Source organism: Octopus sinensis, unplaced genomic scaffold (genome assembly GCF_006345805.1).
Source record: "Octopus sinensis unplaced genomic scaffold, ASM634580v1 Contig11308, whole genome shotgun sequence".
NCBI lineage: Eukaryota > Metazoa > Mollusca > Cephalopoda > Octopoda > Octopodidae > Octopus > Octopus sinensis.
Window position 1 is genome coordinate 369 of NW_021832311.1, and position 22,528 is coordinate 22,896.

At 39.2% G+C, this 22,528-nt stretch overlaps 1 protein-coding gene across 1 annotated transcript; it reads right to left on the minus strand.

Annotated features, from left to right (window-relative positions):
• Nucleotides 1-3,847: 3,847 nt before the first annotated feature.
• On the minus strand, nucleotides 3,848-18,114 carry LOC115228887 (myophilin). Its single transcript, XM_029799363.2, has 4 exons — nucleotides 17,899-18,114; nucleotides 8,547-8,698; nucleotides 6,493-6,706; nucleotides 3,848-4,437 (listed from the first exon to the last, which is right to left on the minus strand). Exons 1-4 carry the CDS (start codon nucleotides 17,947-17,949, stop codon nucleotides 4,261-4,263), a joined length of 594 nt encoding a protein of 197 aa, XP_029655223.1. The 5' UTR covers nucleotides 17,950-18,114; the 3' UTR covers nucleotides 3,848-4,260.
• Between the last annotated feature and the right edge of the window lie 4,414 nt (nucleotides 18,115-22,528).

The window sequence follows — 22,528 nt, forward strand, 5'->3', positions numbered from 1 at the left end:
CCCTCTGTATTTGGCCCCTTGTGGGTAATAATAAACAAAATTCAATATATTGATGCATGGTCGCCTTGTGCGTGTGTTTAATGATTGTCATTATTATCAGCTTTTAACGTTCGTCCTCCATGGATTCGATAGCTTATCGGGATGTGACGATCCCAAAAACCACATCATACTCCAATGTCTGCTCAAGCTGGGTTTCTACAGCTGCAAGCCCTCACCTAACGTCAGCCACTTTACAATGTGTACCTAGAGCTTGGGTGGCGTGGGGGGTTATTTTTATCGCACCAGGACTGGTGAGGTTGCCATGCAGCTGCAAGATTAAAATTTCTTTTGATTGAGTAGAGCTACAGTAGAGTTGGAGGAAATCCCTGATAAATATTTTAGAGTTACAATCAATATCAGTTATTCTTCTAGGTATACAGTCGTCCTCAAAATTATTCATATCCTTGTTAATTTTTGTGATTTTTTTAAAAAATTTTATTTGTGATGAACTGAATGAATTTTGTCAAGTTTGATTAGGAATTATATACTCTTACTCTTTTACTTGTTTCAGTCATTTGACTGCGGCCATGCTGGAGCACCACCTTTAGTCGAGCAAATCGACCCCGAGACTTATTCTTTGTAAGCCCAGTACTTATTCTATCGGTCTCTTTTGCCGAACCGCTAAGTGACGGGGACGTAAACACACCAGCATCGGTTGTCAAGCCATGCTAGGGGGACAAACACAGACACAGACACACACACACACATACATATATATATATATACATATATACGACAGGATTCTTTCAGTTTCCGTCTACCAAATCCACTCACAAGGCATTGGTCGGCCCGGGGCTATAGCAGAAGACACTTGCCAAAGATGCCACGCAGTGGGACTGAATAAGTGATCAATAAGTGAAAGAATAACAATACACAATTCAAGAAATTCTTCATTTCAGGGGTATTTTATTCATGGATTTTCAAAAAATGCAATGTTCAAAATTATTCATACCCTAGACTTACCGAGTCCAATATCTTTCTTTAATATTCAATAGCATAGCCTTTGTTTTTTTTGTGACTGCTTCTAGATGATTCTTGTACATGTCCACAAGCTTCCTGCATGTCTCCTGTGGGATGTTGGCCCACTCTTCCTTCGCAAAAGCCTCGAACTGGGTCAGGTTGGTCGGTTTACTAGCCATCACTCTGGTTTACAAATCTCGCCACAAGTTTTCGATCGGATTCTGGTCAGGACTGGCTTAGCCATTCTAGGACGTTGACATCATTGTCCTTGAACCATTTCTTCCCTACCTTAGTGGCATGTTTCGGATCATTGCCCTGCTAGTACTTCCAGTCGTGGAAGAGTTGGAGTTTCTCAGCGGATGCCTTCATTATTTCATCAAGGATCCTGATGTAATCCTTTCTCATGGTTCGTCAGATCTTAACAAGGTTCCTTGTGCCACTGGAAGAGAAACATCCCCATAGCATTGTGTTTCCACCACCATACTTGACGGTGGGTACAGTGTCTTTCGGCTTGTATGCTTCTCCTTTCTTCCTCCAGACGTATTCAGCATCCATATGACCAAATAACTCCAACTTCGTCCCGTCAGACCACAGGATGGTTGACCAAAACCTGGGATCTTACTTCAGATGACCTCTAGCAAAGGCCAGGCGAGCCTCTAGATATTTCTTCCTGAGCAACGCGTTTTTCGAGACCTACGTCCATGGAGATCTCTGTGCAAGACTCGCTCAATTGTGGACCACAACATCTTCGTCCCTGCCTGAACAAGCGTTTCAGTTAGGGCCTTGGTTGTGGTCCGAGAGTTGTTGTTGACCTCTAGGAAGATTTTCCTGGCAAGTTTGGGAGACACCTTACACTTCCTACCACGCCCACTGAGGTTTTTAACAGTGTTGAACCTCTTGAGCTGATTGATTGTGCTCTGGACGGTTGCCACAGGGTCATCATACTGCTTTGAAATGGCCATGTAACCCTTTCCTTCACTGTAGACATGCACAAGATGTTGACATAGGTCCTCACTAAACTCCTTTATCTTGGTCACGATGGTCAGAAACTGAGAATGACCAGAACACTTTTCCTCTATTTATACTCTTCTGAAAATAACTGTAGGACAAAGATATTCACAGGAAAAAAAAAAAAACTTTAGGCCATTTCTATTATTATGCAAATGAAGTTTCGCCAACTGACATGTGGATTTGTGCATAGTAACAAGTAGAGAAAAAATACACAGGCAGTACCAAGATAAAAGCTTTTACAAATGAAGGATTTAAAAGAATGAGTTTCCATGGTGTATGAACAGTTTAGGGGACGACTGCATAGTCAGTAGATATTCTTATGATCTCAGCTTAGGGAGTCTTTAGAATGCAGTTCTAGCTACGATAGGAAAATGCTTTCATCGGGAGAGTTCTTTGGTGATCGTGAAACTTACCCGACATTGAAAAGGGTCTTAAAGAAAAAAAAAATCGGTTGACTATACTACTAAGAAATATCAGTTTCAAATATTGGCACAAACCAGCAATTTCAGGAGCAGAATAAGTTGATTACATCAACTCCGAAAGGATGAAAGGTAAAGTCGACCACGGCAGAACTTGAACTCAGAACGTAACGGCAGACGAAATACCTGTTTCTTTACTACCCACAAGAGGCTAAACACAGAGGGGACAAACAAGGACAGACAAAAGGATCAAGTCGATTAGATCGACCCCAGTACACAAATTGGTACTTAATTAATCGACCCCGAAAGGATGAAAGGCAAAGTCGACCTCGGCGGAATTTGAACTCAGAACGTAGCGGCAGACGAAATACCTGTTTCTTTACTACCCACAAGGGGCTAAACACAGAGAGGACAAACAAGGACAGACAAACAGATTAAGTCGATTATATCGACCCCAGTGCGTAATTGGTACTTAATTAATCGACCCCGAAAGGATGAAAGGCAAAGTCGACCTCGGTGGAATTTGAACTCAGAACGTAGCGGCAGACGAAATACCGCTAAGCATTTCGCCCAGCGTGCTAACGTTTCTGTCAGCTCGACGTCTTATATTACTAAGAATATTGCCTCATAATTTAAGCTTTGACTTAAATGAAATTAGGAATCACATCAAAAGATTTGTTTTTAAATATAGAAGACATCGTCATCCTCGTTTAACGTCCGTATTCCTTGCCGGTATGGGTTGGACGGTTTGACATGATACGATAGATCCAAAGACTGCATTGTGTTCCAATGTCTGCTTTGGTATGGTTTCTACGACTGGATAAACCAACACCATCGTTCCACCAGTACTGATGAGTTCGCCATGCAACTAGTAAGACTACGAACGCCGAGGAAAAGGGGTTGGCTTCATACTCAGGGCGAAAGAGGGGCAGGGGAAAATTCTGGAGAGGAGTTGCATAGCTTCTCTCATTTAGGGGAGAGGGAGAGAGAGAAAATGAACAGCAGAATCTGCAACGAGATAGTGGCAATGAGGTGTCCAGGTGATCCCTGAAGGAACAAAGTGAATAGAAGAGTGATGGTGATGAGGAGGCACTTTTATTATCAATTTTTGATCGATCACTTTGAAATGAGACGGAGGAAATGCCCCAAAGCATTTTGCAATAATAACCTTTCTTATTAGTGACACAAGGCCTGAGATTTTGTGGGTAAGGGATAGATGATTACATCGACTCCAGTGTTCAACTGGCGCTTATTTTATCGACTCTGAAAAGATAAAAAAACATCGTCGACTTCGGCAGAATGCGAACTCAGAAAAGTAAAGCATTTTGTCCGACGTGCTAACGATTCTGCCAATCTCCACATCCAGCTGTTTGAGTCACTATACCCATGAAGCGAAATGAATTCAACAACTAAAGCAATTACAATTTTTTTTCAATAATTTTATTTTCAGTAAACAGGAATGTTAGACGTCATTTTTTTCTTGAATAAAGCTTGACACTTTGACCAAGGTAATTCGTCAGTCCTCTTTGACTAATGAAGGAATTGCGGAGAATGGATACCAAAATGATTGAAATCAATATTTCAGATTTAATCAAGATGACTGAATTGCTTCCTTAAGGGGATTAAGTTTTAAATCCTTGCAGTCTCTACACCAAGCAGACTGGTATAAAAAGGTTAGCGTTTGATCGACGTCATCATACTACAGATAGCAAATATGCTTTTATGGATCTCGATGGTATAACACGGTGACCAAACAGAACTGTGAACGGAAACATTTTTAAGTACAATTGAGCTTTTTTTATCTTACAAACCAAAACAGAATGAATGAAATTTAATCAAGAATCTTGCGACTTTTTCCAAAACTCATTCCGGCTTGTGATGCTCCTTTGTTAGAGCCATACTGAAGACTTATGACACTATTTCCAGCATTCAGCTGTTCTTCTGTGAAGGTCCTGACATTAGCTTGAGATTCTTGTGGTCCAAAACCGATTTCTCCGTTTGCGCGAGCCTACAAAAGTGGAAAAAAATTATTAGTATTCGTATAAATCTGAAGATATTTAGCGCCAAAATATTTAGTTGTTCACGAGGAAACTATTCAAAACAATTTCTAAATCAAAATGTCTATTTTCCCCTGAGCCCCATTATAACTTTTACAGAATAATTTATGCCCCACAGGTGGTTGGATAAAAACGAATTTTAAATATTCTATTACAATTTGGTGTAGGAGTGGCTATGTGGTAAGTAGCTCGCTTACCAACCTCATGGTTCCGGGTTCAGTCTCACTGCGTGGCACATTGGTCAAGTGTCTTCTACTATAGCCTCGGACCGACCAAAGCCTTGTGAGTGGATTTGGTAAACAGAAACTGAAAGAAGCCCGTCGTATATATGTGTGTGTGTGTGTGTGTGTTTGTCCCCCCCCCCCAACATCGCTTGACAACCGATGCTGGTGTGTTTACGTCCCCGTAACTTAGCGGTTCGGCAAAAGAGACCGATATAATAAGTGCCAGGCTTACAAAGAATAAGTCTTGGGTCGATTTGCTCGACTAAAGGCGGTGCTCCAGCACGGCCACAGTCAAATGAGTGAAACAAGTAAAAGAGTGTTTTATACAAAATAATCTACCAGTAACTCTTATTAAGTACCGAGTATCGACTTCTCATAATTATAAACTTTCCGTAAAGAAATATCCGCACTCGGACATCAGAATAGCCCTGTTCTGTAGCAAACAGTCCTCACAGTCTGCTTGGCTGGAGGGACAGATTTGGTTAAGCTGAGTACAGGTGGATTAGGTTTGCTGTGAAAAGATTTTCACAATTCCATGTCCCACTAAAAACGAAGAAAAAATGGACCCCATGCCCCACATTAGGAATCACTAATCTAAAAGTGGTTGCCATTTGTCATTGAATCCCAGGTCAGACCTGGTTAGGGATTCCAGCCATGACCATCCCAGGTTTTTGTATATCTATAACAAAATTGTGTTTTCTATAAAAGATATTTAATATGAAGATTTAGTTATTCCTAGCAAATAGAGTGACTCCTTAGAGATCTCCTGCTAATCCATAGTGAAACTGTGATGCTATAGAATAGGTACAGGCAACCTTTTTCGAGAAGCGGGCCGCATGAGACAGATCATCACCAGGCGGGCCGCACTACTAAAAAAATGTTCAAGATAAATTCAAGGTGGGTGTGCCATTCAGGAAGCCCTGGCGGACCGCGGTTTGCCCATAACTGAGATGGAACAAATAAAACAGATCATTTTTCAAACCTCGAGGCTACTTCATTGCAATCAATGACACTCAGTCATTTTATACATTTCCACAATACTTGAACAAGGCCAGCAATTTCGTGAGGGTGGGGGGTTATGTCGATTATATCGACCCAAGTGCTCAGCTGGTGCATATTTATCGACCCCGAAAAAAAAAAAAAAAAAAAAAAAACGAAAAGTCGACCTTGGAAGAATTTGAACTCTGAGCATAAAGACGAACCAAATGCTTTCTGAGTTCTTTTATAGGGCTTAGAAAAACTGAAGGACTGCTGCAATAAATGTGTGAATCTGAAAGGGGAATATTTTGTGTTTTCTTTTACCCAAAGCCAGGAGCTTTTCAGCACACCCTTGAATATAACATATCTATATACTTAAGAGTGGAGTCGCAGTGGCCCAATGGTTAGGGCAGCGGACTCGCGGTTGTAGGATCGCGGTTTCGATTCCCAGACCGGGCGTTGTGAATGTTTATTGAGCGAAAACACCTAAAAGCTCCATGAGGCTCCAGCAGGGGGTGGTGATCCCTGATGTACTCTTTCACCACTCTTTCTTCTGTTGGCCTGCTCGCTTAGCCAGCGGGGTGGCGTCATTCGAAGGCTAAAACAATGCGAATGCATTGTGACCAGCGATGTGTAACTACATCTGATGGACTGGTCGGTCACGTGATCACGTGATATACTTAAGTACCTATACGTATATAAAACAGACATATCTATCTATGTATGCACGCGCGTGTGTGTGTGTGTGTGTAACGCATTTACATACACACACCATAATGTTTCCATCAATAGAGTGTGACCTACCTTTCGGCCTAAACCTTGTAAACAAACAACAACTTGGTTAAGATTTTGTGCTTCGGTAAGATCAATTGTTGCAAATAGCTCGTGGTCTGGCACACCATAGGTTTTTATCTTTGAAAGGAACATTTCTATCAATTCCATTTTCTTAAACGTCATCGTTGGTCGTTTTGAAAGTTTGTTCGAGCTGATACAACCAGGGTTCAATACACTGATGAGTCTACAAATAAAAAATGATACAAATATAAAGTAAAGCAGCTTCTCCGGGAAAGATGGGACAATATTTGAAATTGTTTTTGTTCGTATCACGTAAAAATAGATGAAAAAATATGTTTTGAATATATTGGTTGTGGGGTAAGAAGTTTGCTTCCCAACCATATGATCTCGGGTTCGGTCCCACAGTATGGCTCTTTGGGCAAGTGTCTTCTACTATTGCCTCTGGTCAACTAAAGGCTTCTGAGTGAATCTGGTACACGGAACCAAAGAATCCCGTCGCGTGCGTCACCACAATCTTTATCTCTTTCAAGTTCCACTCCAATTACTCACACTCATCTGATACAGGCTAGCTCTATAACCTTCGCTCTCTACAACACTCACTCAGTCAGTCGAGAGGTTTGTTAGTCTTGCGAGTTACATGATGACCTCACTAGTGCTATAACCTCGAAAAAAAAAAAAAAAAAGTCACCAAGGACACTTTGTAAACTGGCTGATATTAAGGGGGATTCAGCATCAATCAAAAACTATGCCAAAAATTGAGACACGGGATCAAAACAGTCCCTTGATCCTTCGGAATTTGTTAATCCGTTCAGTCAATGCCAACGTAGAAGGCAGACGTTAAATAATAATGACGTGTCTCACGTGTATAACCGTTAGAACAGGAGAGGAATAAAAGAATTTAAACTCCCTTCAATTATTCATTTGAGTCTTAACATCATTTGGATCCTTGAAATTCGGTTGTGACTAGGAGCCTCATGACGTAATCTGATATAATCTAATTCGGCACTCAATGCCAAATTCTGCTTCATCTCTAATTCAAAAGATTACATTAAAATCTATGAGTAATCTCTTTCACAAAGACATAAAAACAATTGTTGGTCGGCTAATGGTTATGGATTAGCTTGTTTACTTCGTATACAGTCTCGTTTATCACTGATTCGTTGTCACAGATGCGAGTTAACGCGGTACGATCAATTGTGATCTATGTTACGCTTAACACGAATTGATCCGGGATAACACGGGTCAACAATCAGTCAAAGATTTAGTTTGTTATAAATTGCTTCTGTCCACTTCCTTAACTTGGCAGGATTTTTCCAGCAGTCGCTTCTAACCGTGTTAACAAACCTGCATCGAGCTGCAAGTCACGGAATAAGTCTTTCCTTGGACATTATCTGCTGGAAATACCATTTTGAAACGTTGTACATGTGTGATCTCTCTCTCTCTCTCTCCTCTCTCTCTCTCTCTCTCTCTCTCTCAATACTTAATCCACTCCCTCCAAGCATCAGTGAATGTGGAATCATTCACAGTGCAAAATATGTATTCCGTTTCATTAATGTTATCACTTGAAGATTTCATCTCTTTTCACAATTTATTTTCATTTCTCTCGCATCCTAAAACAAGATTTAATGCACACACGCCTAAACGAATACAGACGCATACACAACGGGCTTCTACAGTTTCCAGCTCCCGTATTCCACTCACAAAGTATCAGTCAGGCCAAAGCTATAGCAGAACACACTCGCCAAATGTGACGCTCAGTTGGACTGGACCCCGAACTAGGCAGTTGAAAAGCAAGCATTAACCAAAAATCCATCGTTGCAACCAACTACGGCGCTACGTTTTAGATTCGCTCTGCAGACCCGCTTTGAGAAATCACAACGAACTTGGGTTCTATAGAATACGAATGAAGTGGTCAGCTTTATGTTCCATCGAGGAGTTAAATGTGATCGAATGATATATTGATTCTAAAGTTTAGCTGCAAGAAAGAAAACACTGCAAACGCGAACGTTTGACTGAATGAAAATAAAAAAAAGAGAGAACAGAGCTGAAGACAATACACTTACTTAGCTAGAAGGTATCCATCAGAGAGTACACTTTCAAAGTTCGCGCGATTACCAGAAACGTCAAATTCTTGAGGGTCACCATGTTTTTCTAAAACATCATGAATCCACTGAAGACCTTCTGATGCTAACGCTTCATCGTACTTTGAATCCACCTAAAAAAAAAAAAAAAAAAAGGTAATTAAAAATAAGTTATTATCGTATTTCCTTTTCCCCGCCTAATACATGTGATATCAGCAGCTTCAGTCATTAAAGCTAAAAATAAAAAAAAAGTAGATATGTTTAAGCCCCAAGAACACGTGTTGCTCGTCTAACGATATTAATGCCAAAAGTGCAACCAATTTTCAGTGAGAATTTACTGTAACACTGACGCTCCTTAGTAACTTTAAACTAAATATTCCACTGGCATCTCAATCGTTTGAAGGCTCTCCCTTCCTACCAGCAGCGTAGTAAGAGCTCTCAGTACACTAAGGTGGGGCAAATATACATATAGTGTGGAGGCGCAATGGCCCATTGGTTAGGGCAGCGGTTTCGATTCCCAGGCCGGGCGTTGTGAGTGTTTATTGAGCGAAAACACCTAAAGCTCCACGAGGCTCTGACAGGGGATGGTGGTGAACCCTGCTGTACTCTTTCACCACAACTTTCTCTCACTCTCTGTTTCTGCTGTACCTGTATTTCAAAAGGCCAGCCTTGTCACACACTGTGTCACGCCGAATCTCCCCGAGAACTACGTTAAGGGTACACGTGTCTGTGGAGTGCTCAGCCACTCGTACGTTAATTTCAGGAGCAGGCTGTTCCGTTCGTCGGATCAACTGGAACCCTCGTCGTAACCGACGGAGTGCCAACATAGATATAGTCCCCATCCTGCCCTAGCAGACACGATAGCTTATAGTGAGGAGGAATTTTGCGCCTCTTAATATCTCCATTCAAGACCCAACTCCTCTCCTCCCCCTCTTGCTTCTAGCTGTGCCTCTGCTGCTTCCAACTATCGTCTTTCGAGACATTGTCGTGAAAGCCTGAGGAAGATTCTCACCCAACAAGAAAACAAATCATAACCAGACAAATAATTGTATTCACTAATCTAAAATAGTGAGCTTTCTTTTCAACATCATAGTATATTACCAACGGTAGAATCAATAGTACTATAAACTTTTGTACACTTAGTTACGTCCCTTTGAGTTTTGCACTCATGTCCTCCTCCTCCTACCACCATCACCGCTGCCACCGAGATTGACTTAACCTTGTATTGTTCAGAGGCCAATAAATTTCAACGAATCTTACCGAGGATTTATCACTCCCTTTATAAAAAAATTTGATTTTGTATCAATGTTAGACACAAATAGTGCAAAGAAATCTATTCTTAAATAATAATATATATTATATAATATATATATATATATATATATTTAACCTTTTAGCATTTAAACAGGTCATACCAGGCCCAAATATTCTGTTTCATGTTCAAAATAGCCAGATCTGGACCTTTCTCACCTACCCTCAAATGTCATTCGAAAAATAATTACATCATCGAAATGCATGGATAATTCAGAACAATGTGGATGAATAATTTTAACATTTGATGGAGTAATCTGAATGCTCACAGGTTGAATTTCAAGATACACATTCGGGAATAATGCAAGTGCCAATTTTCAAATTGAAACTGAACTAGTTTTTATACAATGATAAATATATATATATATATATATATATATATATATATATATATATATATATACATATATATATACTAGCAGAATAGCCCAGCGTTGCTCGGGCTTGTTTTCTTTTCGACCATTTAGAATTGGAATTTTTGAAAAGTAAAAATTGTCACTCTCTTTAAGTGAACATTTTTCTGGTTGAAATACACCGAAAAATGAGGACACAGCAGTAAAAAAAAATCGTAAAAGAATAGGAATTTTCATAGAAAAAAGGCACCTTGATGTAAATAATGTTTGGTGTTAACATGGTCCGATTTGATTTTTTTTTCTTTTACGGAAGGAGGAGCAAACCTTCTATCATACTCTCAATTTTGGTCAACTCGCGCCGCAGGGTCCCGGAGGAGATAGTGTTAGTTGAAGGCTACCAAACCTGCCACACACAGACAACTTCAGCTTTATATATATAATATATATTATATATATATATATATATATATATATAATATATATATATATATATATAAATCGATTTAAAAAAATAAAGTGACTATGACGCCAGCTTGACAGGTTGTTCTAAATTTATTTATTCTCATCGGCTGTTATGAATTATTCGCAAGTATTAAGTTGCTCACACGACCTATTCATAAAGTTTATCTTGATTGTTAAAGACAAGCCCAACTTATAAACAAGACATTAGTCGCAATGTTAAACATCAGCTAACTTGCACATTCCTTTCCTTTTAAGGAAAGGCTATAACAAAAAATTGTTTGTCATAGCAATGGCTGACGAGTCAACAGTGAAATTTTCGCCGGACTGCGACATCAAATAAGAAAAAAAAAAAGACTATGTAACTGTTGGCAGCTGATACTTTATGACGTCAGCATAGGTCAAGGGTAGGCTGTCAACAGCTGGAACAGCCAATGTCTTGATACATATCTTAAATGTGAAGAAGTTTCAAGAAGGACGGTATTACATTTTGTCTTGCTGACGCCAGAGTCATTTTAGTCCATTCAAGATGTTTTACATGATTATAAATCAGCCCTGTATTTGATTCGTACATTAATAGACTTGACCCCGGAAATTTGAAAAGAAGCGTTGAAGTGTGTAATGTAGTGCTTAGTGGTAGTTAATTACAACTTCTTTTATTACGAGTTCAAACATCAGCAAGGTCAACTTTACCATTCATCTTTCAGAGGACTGGGTTAGTAAAATAAAGTAGCAGTCAGATACGAGATAGAGATATATAATTCCTTTTTAGGAAATTTGAGTACGAATTCCATGGGCAGCCCTCAACTTTTTCGAGCCAAGGAGTGTTTTAACCCAATATCATTTATAGCTTTATCTACTTCGAGGTCCACCTTTCAAAGGAAGGTTATTTCATGTTCTCCCGAAGTTTACAAATTCTTATGACGTCAGTGTGCGTGTGTTTCTATAATGCAGTCTAGATGTGAATGGAAATATAATCAAAAACTTAGATATGATGTAATAAAGAAATTTTTTTTTTTTACATTTAAAATAATTCGGCATCAGACTGGAGCTAAATACAAAATACTTGAAGCTTTTTGCATGAAAAGAAAAGCCAAGAGAGTGATGGAGCTTCCTTGATAATATCACCCATTGCTTTTACCATAATTTCATTACGAGACTGTACCCCTCCCCTCCATCCTCAAGACAAAGAATTATTCCAAAATTGATTGCCCAGAAAGAATAACGTCGTTTAGAAACGAAAAGTTCGTATTTCGGTGTGTGTCAGCGATTCGAAAGTTTGAGAGGACTTGTACAATTCTGCAAATGATTTTTTAAAATTTTATTGGTGGAGATGTTGACTGACAAGAACCAATCAGAATCATGAAAATAGACTCGTAGCAATTCGGAGAACAGGGATAAAAAAATATATATGGTTTTAACGGTTGAGATGCAACAGCCAAGAATAAATGGCTGGAAGAATCCAAGAAGCTCAAATGTTATCTGTGAGATAACTACAGAATATGAAGAGAGAATTTTGGGCATCTTTATTTTCTCCATGCTAGATTCATTTGACAACTTTTAGTTTAGAAATGAAAACACTTAAACCGACAACGTCGTTATAAACCGGCACGTAGTTATAACTTATATCGGTCATTTTTAGTTCCAAATTACAGCTGTCACAGATGTTCTTAGGCAAGGCCATTAAGTTATGCTTTTCATCAGAGATCGATCGTTAGTCATAATTAAAAAAAAAAAAAAATCAATGTTGCTGATATTTGCCGGATGTTTGTAGCTAAAATCGAACAAGAGATTGATGGATAGGTAGATAGCTAATTTAAAGCGGGGGTGTTTTAATGTGCTTCTATTTCCCAATGGTAAAAGCAGCGTAAAGAAAATTAGTTTTCCACCCTCAAAACCACTTAGCCGACACGACTGTACGGAAAGGTCTCTTCGCCACCCCACCCCCCGAGATTTATTTGGTACATGACAAGAATGTTGCCTGGCTCAATATATATATATATATATATATATATATATATATATATATATATAAGAAATTAAAAGAAGGGAAAATACGCACACTTACATAGTTTTAATATAATTTTTAATATATCGACCGGTTTCGCTATCACTATTCATGATATTATGTTTTGAATATATATTTTTTCTTAAGAAATTTGGTCCATGTTGTGTGTGATGAAATTCACGAGTGAATGACTTCACTAGTAGATAAATAAAGGGAGGTAACTGGTTGTCATTATTGTTATATATATATATACATATATATAAGCCCTTCTCAATCTATTGATTCTCTCCGCAGATCGATAAAAGCAATCAGAAGAAAGTAATGAGACTAAATGTTAGAAAACCTTTATTGCAACACTAACACCACTGCTCCCGCTAAATATTAAATGCTTTATTCACACCAACTAAACAAACAGGTTCTACAGAGTATTGTGACGTTCACAACACAATATGGACAGCTGGCAGAGGCGCTTGAACACTATAATGAGGTGTAAGTGGCATTGCTATGACGTCAGGTGAGACGTTTTTACGATATCTGTTCTGGAGTAGTACATTCCGAGTTCAAAATCTGCCGAGGGCACCATATCAGTGTAGTGTACGAGACTGAGATTTTTAAAAGGTTAAGCTTTAAATAATTGAGTTAAGGACAATTTCAAAGGCACGAACTACAATAGATCATTATTATTATTATTATTATTATTATGGTGATGATGATGCTTTCTCTTATGGGCACAAGGATTGAAATTTCGGCGGAGTAGGTCGATTACAGCGACCTCAGTACTCAACTGGTACTTATTTCATCGACCCCGAAAAGATAAATTTGAACTTGGCAGAATTTGAACGGAGACCGTAAAGAGCCGGAAGAAACGTCACTGAACATTTTATCCGACGCGCTAACCATTCTACCGCCTTAATGATGATGATACTGATGATGATGATGATGATGAAGGCATTCAAAGAGTCCTGCTAAAGCTACAATGTTAAAGAATTTATTTTTGTTGTTGATTATTTCTTACATTTAAGGCGGCGAGCTGGCAGAAACGTTAGCACGCCGGACGAAATGCTTAGCGATATTTCGTCTGTCTTTACGTTCTGAGTTCAAATCCCACCGAAGTCGACTTTACCTTTCATCCTTTCTGGGTCGATAAATTAGGTACCAGTTGCGTACTGGGGTCGGTCTAATCGACTAGCCCCCTCCCTAAAAACTTCGGGCCTTGTGTCTAGAGTAGAAAAGGTTATTTTTTACATTTGATGCAAAATTAAAAAAATTGAAATCAACTATTTATTAATTAACGTTGCATGTACTTTTATCATTTCTTAATTAGCACAGCATGTACTTTTGTATTTCGTTAATTAATGCGGTGTGCCCTTTTCTTAATTAATGCAGCGTATCCTTTTTGTCACTTATAAAATCAGTTCCAACCTTGATAACATTGCGACTAAATTTAATCTAAGGGTTCCAAGTTAATCAGAAAATACTTTGCTCACTTGAGGTCTTAGCTTTCCTTTTAGTTTCAGTCACTGGACTTCAGCCATGCTGGAGCACCGCCTTGTAGGGTATAGTCGAACAAATCGACCCCAGAATTTATTTTTGTAAAGTCCGGTACTTATTCTAACGGTCTCTTTACCGAACTGCTAAGTTACGGGGACGCAAACAAACATCGATCAAGCAATAGGGCAATAGGGAAGAACAAGACATTTTTTGTGGTTGTATGGTAAGAAGCTTGCTTTCTAACCCCATGGTTCCGGGTGCGCGGCACCTTGGGCAAGTGTCTTCTACTATTGCCTCGAGCCGACCAAAGCCGTGAGAGTGGATTTGGTAGACGGAAACTGAAAGAAGCCCGATGTTTGTGTGTTTATGTCCTCGTAACTTAGCGGTTTAGCAAAAGAAACCGATAAAGTACTGGGGTCGATTTGTTCGACTAAAGGCGGTGCTCCAGTATGGCCGTAGTCAAATGACAAGTAAAAGATATAAACACGCGCGCGCGCGCGCGCGCGACGAACTTCCACTTTCCTTTTACCAAATTCGCTAAAAAGGCATTGATCGGCCCGTGGATCCAATCCACATTTGCCCAAGGTGCCGCGAACTGGAAGCGAAGTGATTGCAAAGCGAGCTTCTTAACTACACAGCCGAAGGTATTTAGAAACCTCTTTTCTTATCAATAGTAAATAGAATAAAACCGAAGTCATTCTGTAATAGTGTTCCTATTAGTGTAATAGTGTGCCAAATTATGCAATATTGAATCTTGTATAAAATTTTCCTGAGTTCTACTGCAGGTAAAGAAAAAAAAATAGTGGCTGTGTGGTAAGTAGCTTGCTAACCAACCACATGGTTCCGGGTTCAGTCCCACTGCGTGGCATCTTGGGCAAGTGTCTTCTGCTATAGTCCCGGGCCGACCAATGCCTTGTGAGTGGATTTGTTAGACGGAAACTGAAAGAAGCCTGTTGTATATATATATATATATATATATATATATATATATATGTATGTATGTGTGTGTGTTTGTGTGTGTCCCCCTAGCATTGCTTGACAACCGATGCTGGTGTGTTTACGTCCCCGTCACTTAGCGGTTCGGCAAAAAGAGACCGATAGAATAAGTACTGGGCTTACAAAAGAATAAGTCTCGGGGTCGATTTGATCGACTAAAGGCGGTGCTCCAGCATGGCCGCAGTCAAATGACTGAAACAAATAAAAGAGTAAAAGAGTAATCCGGCGACTTTTAAGCTTCGTGAAAAAGAAAAAAAAAAACACCAACTACAAAGTGAAACTTCTCATTAACCCGGTTTAACGGAAACTCAACCGAGTTAGAGAGAGAATAGTTAACTAGGAGAGCCGAACTATACAAAATATTAATTGCCCGTGACAAATTTTTAATTGCCTCTTTTCTCATCGCCGCGCTCCTCGATTTTCCCGCCTTAGACGTCATGTACTAAAGTTACGCTAAACCAGTCGACCCAACGTGGGCGTTGCTACATGGTCGCTTGATCTGCTAGAAATAGCAAATGAATCTACCGCAAATTCCACCTTGCAGTCAAGTTGTACAGATAGAGTTTGTACCGTTAAAGGTAGCCCTCAAATGAACCTAATGGGCATCACCAGAGCTCGCTCAGGAAATGCCCTCTTCGTCCTTTTTTTAGTAATGCAAATGCCTACAAGTAATCGAAAACATTTGGTAATGTTGTCCAAGGTAGACTATTGCAGGAAATAAAAATAAAAGGATACGGGATGATCTTTGACCCTAGGTTTCCTTTTTCTGGTTAGACGAGGATGGTGGATAAACAACAATGTTTATTACCGTTAAATTAATTACAAGATATTGGGTGGGACGTGTAGAAAGTCTGATTATTGCTTATTTTAAATGACAAACCACAAAGAAACAATTTGCGCTCAATAGAATTAGGAAAATGTTATATTCAGCTCAAATTTTAAAATAAAAAGACAAATCTATGATAAAACTTAATCCAGAGTCATTGTTTAGAAAAAAATCTGTTTCGGTGTCTTTTTTGAAATCGTCAACAGAAAGTTTATCTGACGGAGTCGTAAATGGTGAAAAATACATAATACTTTTAGATGAAAAATAAAAATAAACTAAAGTGCAACCAAGAAATAAATCAATTGAAAAGACATTAAAAAGAATATAAATTCTTATAGATTAAGCTTAAGGGAAATTTGAGAATTTGGTAGATGGGTTTAAATTCCGCAGAATTGTTCATTGTTCGTCGCTGTTTATCCCTATGACAGTCCTTATAGAGTAGGCCTATGGTTAAAGGTATTCCAGTCGCAATCATCGGGGTTTCGGGAATGGTAAGGGGAAGGGGTAGCATCCTGTTAAATTTCCTCCAACCACTTTCTTTTTTTTTAATGTAGTTTTGCATTTGAGGACTTAAATTGCATTAATTTTTTTCCCCACCGAGAAATTAGTTTTTTCATCGATTAAAAAAAAATTAATGCAAAACTACATTAAAAAAAAAAATTCTGAAAATTTGTAAAACTTCAAGTGGTTGGATGAAATTTAGCAAGATGCTACCCCCTACCCCCAAACATCCCCGACATCCCGCCGATTGCGACTGGAATACCTTTAACCAGAATCAAGAAGAAGTTACAAGTATTTAAAGTTATGTAATCTTAATCAATCGGAAAATTTGAGAAAATCTGAAATACATCAAGTGGTTGGGAGAACTTGAACAACATTCGACGCTACACCTAGAACCAACTACATTACCCAAGGTGTCCATAGAATTTTAGGGCAGAAGAACTGGAGAAATATTTGGCTGTTATTTTTAGCAAATCAAATGAGCGGGCTATTGGTTAGATCGCAATAACAGAAACGTCACTGTAGAAGTTTTGTGTTTTAGTTGCCAATACTGTCCACTCTCGCTGTTACATTCAATTGAGAAAACGCTTGTTCATTCAGAATTTCATTTGCAAAAACATTCAAAATATTTTCTTACTGCCTTTGTAATTTTCATGAGTAAAGCAGGTCTATTAATTACCGAAGTACATATCTTAATTAGCTAATTATTTCAGATGTTGGCCTTCTCCTTCGATTTTTTTTTTACCCGGTATTTTAGTGAAGGTATGAATTTCATTAAAAAAAAAAATAATAAATCACCGCTAATGAAGTATTTGAACGCCGAGGTCGACTTTGCCTTATCCTTTCGGGGTCGATGAATTAAATACCTATTTCTTTACTACCCACAAGGGGCTAAACACAGAGAGGACAAACAAGGACAGACAAACGGATTGAGTCGATTACATCGATTCCAGTGCGTAACTGGTACTTAATTTATCGACCCCGAAAGGATGAAAGGCAAAGTCGACCTCGGGGGAATTTGAACTCAGAGAGTAGCGGCAGACGAAATACTGCTAAGCATTTCGCCCGGCGTGCTAACGTTTCTGCCAGCCCGCACTGGGGGGTCGATATAATCGACTTAATCCCTTTGTCTGTCCTTGTTTGTCCCCTCTGTGTTTAGCCCCTTGTGGGCAATAAAGAAATAAGTATTATTGATATTCGGTTATCATTTGTAATAAGTAATTAAATTCCACCTTTCGTACACTCACTGAAAAGGGGGAAACTCTACCTTTTCATGGGGGTCCCAGAAACGGAAAAAAAAAAGTGTGGTGGGGAGGCCGAAATATTGCGAATTATTAAAAACTCAAAATCGGAGAAAATATATTAAGCAAATAAATAAATAAAACTTACTTTGGCTTGTACATCAGCGCTTATTCCACATTTTTTGGCACGGTTATTCATTTTTAATAAATGCTTAAGTTCCAAACGAATTTAAAGTTACAAAAAGATTTCCTTTCTGTTTATTATTATTATTCAAATGAATGAAAATCCACGGTGACTGCAGACGTCGTCTGTAACTGAGGCGAGCTGCGCTTTCTTTTTATTTATAATCAAACACCAGCTACTGACTGACTCACAATTTGTTCACGTGATCAGCAAGTAGAAAGGAAGGAGGGAGGGAGAGAGAGAGAGAGAGAAAGAGAAGGGTGAGTCGGCGGAGATGGTGGGGGTGGGGGTGGACAGAGGAAGAATTGCGCCCACATTTTAAACTGAAATAACAAATAATAAAAACGAGTTTGTTTCCTTAACTGGTTAAAATAGAAGTGGTTGAGGATGAACTGATTGTGGAAGTGGCTTTCCTCACATTCTGGGCGTCGAAAAAAATTACTGTCATTTCATTTTGAATTCTCTCTCTCTCTCTCTCTCTCTTCTCTCTCTCTCTCTCTCTCTCTCTCTCTCGCTCTTTCTCTATCTCTCTCTATCTCTATCTCTATCTCTTTCTTTCTTTCTTTCTTTCTTTCTTTCACACACACACACAAACAGAAGAAAATACTTGACCTGCCCATATAAGGACGGATATTTATAGCACTAAATGGGTCGAAAATACGCGAATTTCAGTAGCTTATCAGTTGATTATTCAATACTTTACCTTTTTGGAATTAAATAGTTAACGATTCCCTATATGGCTTGTGCCAGTTCAGTTATAGATTACAAGAGAAATGCTCTGTTAATAGAGTCTTCATTTAAAGAAACAAATCTCTAAATAATCTTTTTTCTTTAAACCAGACGCATGAACACTATCTTCCGTTATATTTTTTAATTTCCTTCAAGTTTTCCACTATCCCAAATAGTTCGCAAACATGTATTTTACAAGTTTGCTTATCACTTAACTTAGTGAAACGTTATTTACAAAATGTATTGAAATAGGCGCAGGCGTGGCTGTGTGGTAAGTAGCTTGCTTACCAACCACATGGTTCCGGGTTCAGTCCCACTGCGTGGCTCCTTGGGCAAGTGTCTTCTACTATAGCCTCGGGCCGACCAAAGCCTTATGAGTGGATTTGGTAGACGGAAACTGAAAGAAGCCCGTCGTATATATGTATATATATATATATATGTATGCGTGTCTATGTTTGTGTGTCTGTGTGTGTCCCCTCTGTGTGTCCCCGTCACTTAGCGGTTCGGCAAAAAGAGACCGATAGAATAAGTACTGGGCTTACAAAAGAATAAGTGCCGGGGTCGAGTTGCTCGATTAAAGGCGGTGCTCCAGCATGGCCGCAGTCAAATGACTGAAACAAGTAAAAGAGTAAAAGAGTAAATAGTTGCATTTTAAAGTTTGAAAATAAAAAAAAAACAAAAAGGTAAGAAGAGAGAGAACAGGAGCAGGAATGTTTAACAGGTTGTATAACAACATCTAAATATCGAGCCATTACGTGTTGTGTCTTTCACTTAAACATGTTGTTGCATCTCAAGTAGTTTACTAAGTGTCTTGAGTTTTCTGTTGTAATTCCATTCACGTCTATCATACTCTATACGAATAATATTAGCTTCAAATTTTAGTAACAAAGCCAGTAAATTCGGCGGAGGGGATAGGTCGATTACATCGACCCGACCACCATCACCACCACCACTGCTCGAATGGTTCTTATTTTATCGACCCCGAAAGGATGAAAAGTAAAGTCGACCTCGGCGGAAATTGAACTCAGAACGTAAAGACGGACGGGATCCTTTCGGTTTGAACGGCAGTTTGTAACATAATTTCTAGGTAACTAAAAAATTTTAAACTTCGTATACTGGTAGAATGTGTTTATAAAACATCTTTTTCTCTTGGCTTTATTGAGAAAATTCTATAGTTTGTAAGATATTTGTTGTTTTTTTCTTCAATTTCTGCAATTTCAACCAATCACTGACGTCTATTGAGGTAAAAAAAAAAAAACATTCTGTACCGTATGAATATGTCCCTCGTTTAAGAAACAGATTGGGTTTATTTATATTTGTGAAGAAAAAAAGATACCCTTCTCCCCACCTCTAACCCTAACCCTAAAACAGATTGAAATGCAATAGATCGATACTAGGGTCATAATTATGGGTGACAATTTCATATGACACCGCTAGAAAAACTCCCGTTCAAACCGAAAAGATCCTTTTATCGACCCCGAAAGGATGAAAGGTAAAGTCGACCTCGGCGGAAATTGAACTCAGAACATAAAGACGGATGAAATGCCGCGAAGCATTTTGCCTCGTTTGTTAATGATTCTGATAACTCATCACCTTAATTAACTTTTAATTGATTTCAGTACTTTGTTGGTACTTTAGAAATACCTAATTGACTCCAGTACTCGGTGGGTGCAATTAATAATATTCTTTTCTACTCAAGGCACAAGGCCCGAAATTTCTGGCGGGGAGAGGGCCAGTCGATTAGATCGACACCAGTATGCAACTGATACTTAATTTATCGACCCGAAGCATGGAAGGCAAAGTCCACCTCGGTGGAATTTGAGCTCAGAACGTAAAGACTGACGAAATACCGCTAAGCATTTTAATTTCAATACTAGGCGAGTACAATTAATAATGTTAAATTGACTCCAGAATTTGATGTACTTTAACTGACCCAAATATTTGGGTGATACTTTAGGAATATTAGATCAACTCCAGTACTTAACAGGTACTTTAATAATATTAAAGGCGGCGAGCTCGTAGAAACGTTAGCACGCCGGGCGAAATGCTTAGCGATATTTCGTCTGTCTTTACGTTCTGAGTTCAAATTCCGCCGAGGTCGACTTTGCCTTTCATCCTTTCGGGGGTCGATTAAATAAGTACCAGTTACGCACTGGGGTCAATGTAATCGACTTAATCCATTTGTCTGTCCTTGTTTGTCCTCTCTGTATTTAGCTCCTTGTGGGCAGTAAAAAATAGGTATTTCGTCTGCCGTTACGTTCTGAGTTCAAATTCTGTCAAGGTCGACTTTGCCTTTCATCCTTTCGGGGTCGATTTAATAAGTACCAGTTACGCACTGGGATCGATATAATCGACTTAATCCGTTTGTCTGTCCTTGTTTGTCCCCTCTGTGTTTAGCCCCTTGTGGGTAGTAAAGAAATAGGTATTTCGTCTGCCGTTACGTTCAGAGTTCAAATTCCGCCGGGGTCGACTTTGCCTTTCATCCTTTCGGGGTCGATAAATTAAGTACCCGTTGCATACTGGGGTCGATCTAATCGACTGCCACCCCATTCCCCAAAAATTTCGGGCCTTGTGTCTAGAGTAGAAAAGACTATTAAAGTGAGCTTAGGACCTGAAAGATGAACGACTAAGTTAGCACCGGTGGGAACTGAAATCAAAACATTGAGATCCGAAATATCACTAAGGATTTTACCCTTCGTTCTAACAATTCTACCGTTCCACCATCAAAATCATATTTCACAGAAATAGCAGGCTCTACGAAATGGTTGAGGTCACAAAAAATTTTAAAAACCCTCTGGAATCAATGAGAGGTTTTTAGACTCATTTTTTATCGTTTTTCTTGTACTTGCTTCGGTCATTGGTCTGTGGCCATGCTGGGCCATCGCCTTGAAGGGTTTAGTCAAACAAACCCACCTCAGGACTATTTCTGTTTTTAAAGCCTGGTATTAATTCTATCAGTCGTTTTTGGCCGAACCACTAAGTTACGGGGACGTAAACAAACCAATACCTATTTCTTTACTACCCACAAAGGGCTAAACACAGAGAGGACAAACAAGGACAGACAGATGGATTAAGTTGATTATATCGACCCCAGTGCGTAACTGGTACTTAATTTATCGACCCCGAAAGGATGAAAGGCAAAGTGGACCTCGGCGGAATTTGAACTCAGAACGTAACGGCAGACGAAATACCGCTAAGCATTTCGCCCGGCGTGCTAACGTCTCTGCCAGCTCACCGCCTTAAACAAACCAATACCGGTTGTCAAGCTGTGGTAAGAGACAAACACAACATAAAAAATACATGCGCGCACACACACATACATACATATATATACAACGGGCTTCTTTCAGTTTACATCATCTAAATCCACTCACACTCACAAGGCTTTTGTTCGGCCGAGGCCATATCAGAAGACACTTGCCCAAAGTGCCACGTAGCGATATTGAACCCGAAACTACGCGGTTGCAAAGCGAGCTTCTTAACCACACAGCTTTGTTTACAACATGTACATGTGGAACATGTGAAAAAGTGTTCTTTTGCAGTTTTTCACGGCGGGAACAAGTTGTCTTTCAACGTCGTTGAAATCGTGTAGCTGCGACAAAACCTTCTTCTGTTAGTTTTTGAGAATACGTAAGAGAATGTCATCTGATTATGGCACAAAATTGTGCCTCATTGTGACACTGTCAGTTAAAGAGTAGGTATTTTATCAAATGAAAGGACTGGAAATAGAATTTTCGCTAGCGCGCTAAAAGGAGCAACTCTGATTGGTTGAAATAAGTGATAGCAACTACGTAAGCGTCGACTGGTGGAGCTTCAAAATTCAAGTGAGCCAGTTTTTCGGAGTTTTTTTTTTTTTGCGTGTGTG